Consider the following 6,058-nt stretch of genomic DNA (forward strand, 5'->3'; position numbering starts at 1 on the left):
TGACGACAGACTCTGCACTGCACGTAACTGTTTACGTCATACGTACACGGCCACTGTTTACTAGGCCGTCCACCCTAGCTGGACCCTAACTGACCACTGTTCTGGCTGCAGTGTCCCTGGGTGATGGAGACGAAGTCTGTCACTGAGCTCATCGTTCTTACGCAGCATTCCAGTGTGACATAAACAAATGCTTCTCTCTCTGACATAGATTTGTGGTGGCGACAAACCATTCCTTGCCCCTAATGACCTGCAGACCAAGCACCTGCAGCTCAAGGAAGAGTCTGTGAAGTTGTTCCGAGGGGTGAAGAAGATGGGCGGGGAGGAGTTCAGCCGGCGTTACCTGCAGCAACTGGAGAGTGAGATAGATGAACTGTACATTCAGTATATCAAGCACAACGACAGCAAAAATATCTTCCACGCAGCTCGTACCCCAGCCACACTGTTTGTTGTCATCTTTATCACATATGTGATTGCTGGTGTGACTGGATTCATTGGCTTGGACATCATAGCTAGTCTGTGCAACATGGTCATGGGACTGACTCTGATCACCCTGTGCACCTGGGCATACATCCGCTACTCTGGAGAGTACCGAGAGCTGGGTGCTGTCATTGACCAGGTGGCTGCAGCTTTGTGGGACCAGGTAAGAAATCTTTTAATTTTCCTCAGTTAAATTCTGCATACACGGTGTAGTCAGCGTTCATTCCATATCAGAAATACACGGTGAACATGACTTGGGCCCACTCTTTAAAACTTTACAACATGGCAAGATATGAACACTAACTACAGTATGTCCTACACAATTGACATGCTAGTATTTAAAACATACGTGGATAAACAGCATTTTTACTTTCCAATTCTAAAATGTTAATAGTGTTAGAAGTATGAGGAACAGTTACTTAGCTGCTTGTGCCCCTGTGCTGAACTTAACCTAGCACCTCACTAGCACTGGCTTTGTGAGGGGCGTACATGACCTACTGTCACTGGTTACCATACTTCTCTTGTTAGTATCACATTACTTCAGACTGTATTTGATCTAGACTTTTGCAGTAAGCCACAGCATGAACCAGTGGTCAGCTTCTGAACTAGCTGCTTGTGCGCCGTTAGCTTCAGCTGAGGGAGTCAAGGCACCATCACAACTTACTAGCTTGCTCTTCCAGAAGTCTCTTCAGTTACTTTTTGAGAATTTAGGGACATTAAAGATCTCCATACAATTTTATATTTTAAGCTTTTGAACATTTGTGGTCTAGAGGTAGCTAATAGTAGCACCACCCCCACCCAGCATGAAGAGCACACTTGTCTGAACTCCACAATAGAATGTTAGCCAAGGAGCTGCGTGCCTTCGAGGAATCAAGCTGAAATAAACTGTTGAGAACACATGGGGAGTGAATGCAGCTCATCTGGGTCCCAAGCTACTCAGTATTTCAGTCTCCACACTCACGGTGGAGATACCCACGCTAAAGACGGGTGGGTATCTGTGTAAACCTCAAAACCCTCCTAGAACACAACAGTAAAACCTATCAGAAATACAGAACTGGTTCTTTAAAGTATTTTTGTAAAATATGGAATCTAAACTGATAAATCCAGGAGTATTTGTCTTAATGCTCATAATTGATATTGCAGATGAAGTTGAAAATTATGTTATTAAACAAAATATAACTCTTCCTTTTAAAATTGCCTCTGCTACAGGGAAGCACAAATGAGGTAAGTTAACATTTTTTAACTAAGATATATACTTGTAAATGTAATATGATGTTCCTATTTACAACTACTAGGTATTATAGGATATCTCAGAAAATACTTCTCTAAAATATAAATTTTTATTAATTTTTAACATATTCCAAATATTATGTAGGATTAATTTGCACAGAAGTGTCATTAAAGAGTGCTTGATTTAGTTCCTATGTAGGAAATTTCATGTTTTAAGCTCTGATGTTGCATTATTTCACTTCCCCTTGTGGTCAAATACTGGACAAGAGGAAGCATGAAGGGTTCATTGCTCAGTTGAAGAAGGCAGCAGGGAAGGCGTGGTGCAGAGAAAGGGTGGACACTGTGCTCAGCATCTTTCTCTTTTTGAATCCCCTCTGGGACCACAGCCCACAGGCTAGATAGCCTTGCCCACACTGAGGGTGGGTCTTCTCTGCCTAGTTAATCTTTCTGGAAACAACCTCATAGAAATACCCAGAGATGGTTCCACAGGGATCCAAATTCCCTAAGGGTGACAATGAAGACCAACCATAGCGGTGTCCTTTGTTCTTCTGCAGTGAAGTCTGCAATCTGAATAAATGCCGTCACAGAGGGTATTCAGATGCAGCTGCAACCGTAAGGACTTTGGCTTCAGGCTGACAGTATTCAGCCCACTTTAAGAGGGCTCCATCACAGGATGCACCCATGCTTTCTTTGCACACCTCAAACCAGGCCTGGGAACTAGCATTCCTTTCTCCTTTCCATGTGCACATGGAAAGAAGCTGAGCTTCAAGAAAGAAACAAGTACACTAAGAAAAAGTGTGTCTACAAAACTGTTGGATCATCTTCTTTAAAGCTAATCTCGACAACAAGTCTTTTCTCAGCTTCTGCTTGACTCTATAAGTGAATTATGTCCTTTAATCAAATACCAGTGGAACATTTAATATTTTAAAGTCAATAACAGTTGATTTGTGTAAAAGTAAATAAACTCACCAGAAAAACAAAACAGATTTCAACTTTGTACATAAAACCTTGGGTGGGGGTACCTAGTGCTTAAAGAGAACTGGAATTAAACCAACTCTACCAGGAGCAGAATGTGACAGACTAGGATGATACCACACTGTACTGACCACATTTACAGAACCAAACCCAGCACCATCCGCACTTACAGTGTTCAGCTACAGGGACGGCTCAGTGGTTAAGAGCAGGGGTCCTGAGTTCAATTCCCAGCATCCACATAGCAGCTCACAATTGTCTATAACTGGAGTCCCATGGGATCCAGTGCCCTCTTCTGATATAAAGACATACATGATGACAAAGCATCATATACCTAAAATACATTAATAAATCTTTAAAAAAAGAAAATAGCTATATAGAATCACAAATGAAAAACTTCTTGAGAATAGCTATGTAAATATTAAGCTATTACCCAGTTATTAAAAATATTCAAAAACAGACTCCAGAAAGAGTTAGAATTGAGTGTTCAGTATGTGACAGTCAGGGGGGATAGATCTTACACCCTCCCCAAGAGGGAAAACTAAGGACTACCCAAAAATGTGCAGTTTGGAAAAACAGGATTGCTGGGTGTAGTGGCCTGTGCCCATAATCCCAGCACTCAGCAGGTGGAGGAGGCAGGATAATAAATTTGAAGCTAACCTGCATCACATGATGAAACCCAACCTTAAGAAAACCCCTAAGATTCTTTTGATTCAACACCATTAAACTAATACTAATCAGAGGAGGTCATTTCAGTGAGGAAAGGCTCTCTGACGGTTTCTGAACAAGGGTCTGTGCAGTCAGAACTAGCAGTGGAATAATACGGCAGGCAGATGCATGAATAAGGGAACCCAGCTTGGGGAAGGAGCAGTACCCTTTGGCTGATTCAGCACACACACAAGAATGGAAAAGTAGCCCGATCTGAAAATAGATTCACAGCAGGAAGCTACGGGTCTAAGTTGTCTAAAACTGGCAATAGTCACGATGTGAGATGTGCACACATCCCTGGGGCATGGAAAATGATCGGACCGGGAGACAGTATTCTAAGAAATGTTTAAGATAAAGTGCAGTCAGAGAGTAAAAACTGGGAAGATCAACCAGTAGCACATGCCAGGGCACTGAAACTACATTTTAAGATAGTAGTTATTGGTCTGTTTGTTTTATGTGTGTGTGTTTCAGCTGCACGTAAGGCTGTGTACCATGTGCATGCAGTATCTAGTGGAGGCCAGAAGAGGGTTTCAGATCCCTTAGGACTGGAGTTACAGGTAGTTGTGAACCACCATGTAGATACTGGGAATTTGAACCCAAGTCCTCCGGAAGATGAACCAGTGCTCTAACCTGCTAAGCCATCTCTCCAACCCCTGCTAGTTTGTGTTTCATAGAGGATAATGATATAAAGAACATTAATTCAGGACTGAGAAGATGGCTCAGTGGGTAAACCTTTTGCTACCCAAGAGTAAGGACCCGAGTTCAAGTCTTCAATAGGCACTTAAATGTCAAGCGGATATGGTGATCCATCTATAATCCCTATGCTTAGAAAGTAGAGATGGGATTCTCTGGACAAGCTTGCTAGCTAGACAAGCCAAATTGGGTGAGAGACCCTGCCTCATATATAATGTGGAGAGCAACAGAGGAAGACACCAACTTCTGGCCTCCACCCACATCCACACATGCATGCACACCATATACAAAAATGTATTTAAAATGTGACTTCAGCATGCTATATTTTATATAGTACTATAAGCTAAAAAGGGAAAAAGTTATACCTGTGTGATTAATGTTTTATACTTGACTCATATTCTAGGCTTTATACAAGCTTTACAGTGCAGCAGCAACCCACAGACACCTGTATCATCAAGCTTTTCCTGCACCAAAGTCAGAGCCTACTGAACCACCAGAAAAGAAGATGATTTAGGTCAATCAAAACAAATGCAGGTGCATGACCATTTGTCACTAACTGTCAGAGCTTGTGTTTCCATGCAAACATTCAAAGTGCTTCCTTCAGGACAGAGTGAAATCCAAACGCCTGAGAACTCAAGCAGTCCAGTCCTTTACTCCAGTGATTAATAAGCAGATGTATGTATGCATGGGTGTTTGTTAATATGTGCAGTTTCCTGGTTTTCCTCTTTAAATATGCTGTTATCATTTCAGGTACTTGTAAATTGGAGGACCGTAGAGGTGTCCTCCTTGACTTTACTAAGTTCTACTACTGGGTTATAATTAAATATTGTGTGATACTACTCCAGGTTTGGATATGCTCATTTAATTTCTATAGAAAATTTAAGTTATTTTGCATAGCTATTTGTTAAAGCACAGCATAACTCAGCAGGCTTGATTTAATCTATATAATCTTATACATACCACAGGCTCTTATCTTGAAATATATTTAAGAGCTTAAAAGTTGCTTTACCAAAACTATACATTGTTTCTTTTGATATTTATGACTTAATATAGAATGTAAATCTCTTGATTAAAAATGCACAAAAGTTGTTTTGTATATGTGTTTGGGTTTCACTGCTCTGTATATTTTTTCATTTGGTACACCAGAAATGTATTCTTCATAGGTTTATTCTTTTAATATGTGAACTATTAAACTTTACCCTGGTTCCTAACATTAAAACAAATGCTTACTGACTCTACAACTATTTGGGAGGTGCTGCTGGGGCATGAAGGGCTTATCCTACTTTAATTCAAGATGCATTTTCTTTCTGATACCATTTCAAGAGAAGAGTGGGTGTTCAGGGTGGCATGACCATATGCTATTTCTGATACCATTTCAAACTGAAGAAACACAGCTAATTGTATTAGGTACTTTCTAGTTACTTGATTTTAAAAAAAGTTTGATTTTACTGCTTTACTTTTCTGGACAAGATTTTGCTGCAGCTTCAGCTGAACTTCAGCTTGTGCTCCTCCTGCCTGCCTCCCCACATCCTGAGAACACAGCAGGCGCTGCTCTCTCAGTGCCTTCCTGTTCATGTAAACCAGGGGCCTGTAATTTATTTCTAATGGCTGAAATCTTTAGTGGAGTTTTATTAAGTAAACCAAACCTGAGAGGAAAATAAAACAAGGTGGGAGGCCGAGTGTGGTGGCGCACGGTCTTTAATCCCAGCACTTGGGAGGCAGAGGCAGGTGGATCTCTGAGAGTTCGAGGTCAGCCTGGGCTACAAGGTGAGTTCTGGGACAGCCAGGACTATTACACAGAGAAACCTTGTTTCTAACAAACAAACAAAAGAGGAGGTGGAGGGAGAGTAGTAGTGGGGAAAGGGAATGCCTCTCTCTTATCTGGGAAGCCCCGGGCAGGTTTAACTGTCTCAGTAATGGTGAACAAAAGCCAGTAGAGACAGGAGAGTCCGCGCAAGTTCGCATCTGTACATCAACT

General features: G+C 41.4%; 1 protein-coding gene across 1 annotated transcript in view; it reads left to right on the forward strand.

The window, feature by feature from the left end:
* Atl1 (atlastin GTPase 1) overlaps positions 1-5,321 on the forward strand; it is a 62,815-nt gene extending 57,494 nt beyond the window's left edge. The window contains exons 12-14 of the mRNA XM_036205607.1: positions 209-640; positions 1,687-1,701; positions 4,484-5,321. Coding sequence (XP_036061500.1) covers positions 209-640; positions 1,687-1,701; positions 4,484-4,594 — 558 coding nt within the window. The 3' untranslated portion in view covers positions 4,595-5,321. The remainder of the gene's footprint in view (positions 1-208; positions 641-1,686; positions 1,702-4,483) is intronic.
* The last annotated feature ends 737 nt before the right edge of the window (positions 5,322-6,058 follow it).

This window comes from Onychomys torridus, chromosome 14 (genome assembly GCF_903995425.1).
Source record: "Onychomys torridus chromosome 14, mOncTor1.1, whole genome shotgun sequence".
NCBI lineage: Eukaryota > Metazoa > Chordata > Mammalia > Rodentia > Cricetidae > Onychomys > Onychomys torridus.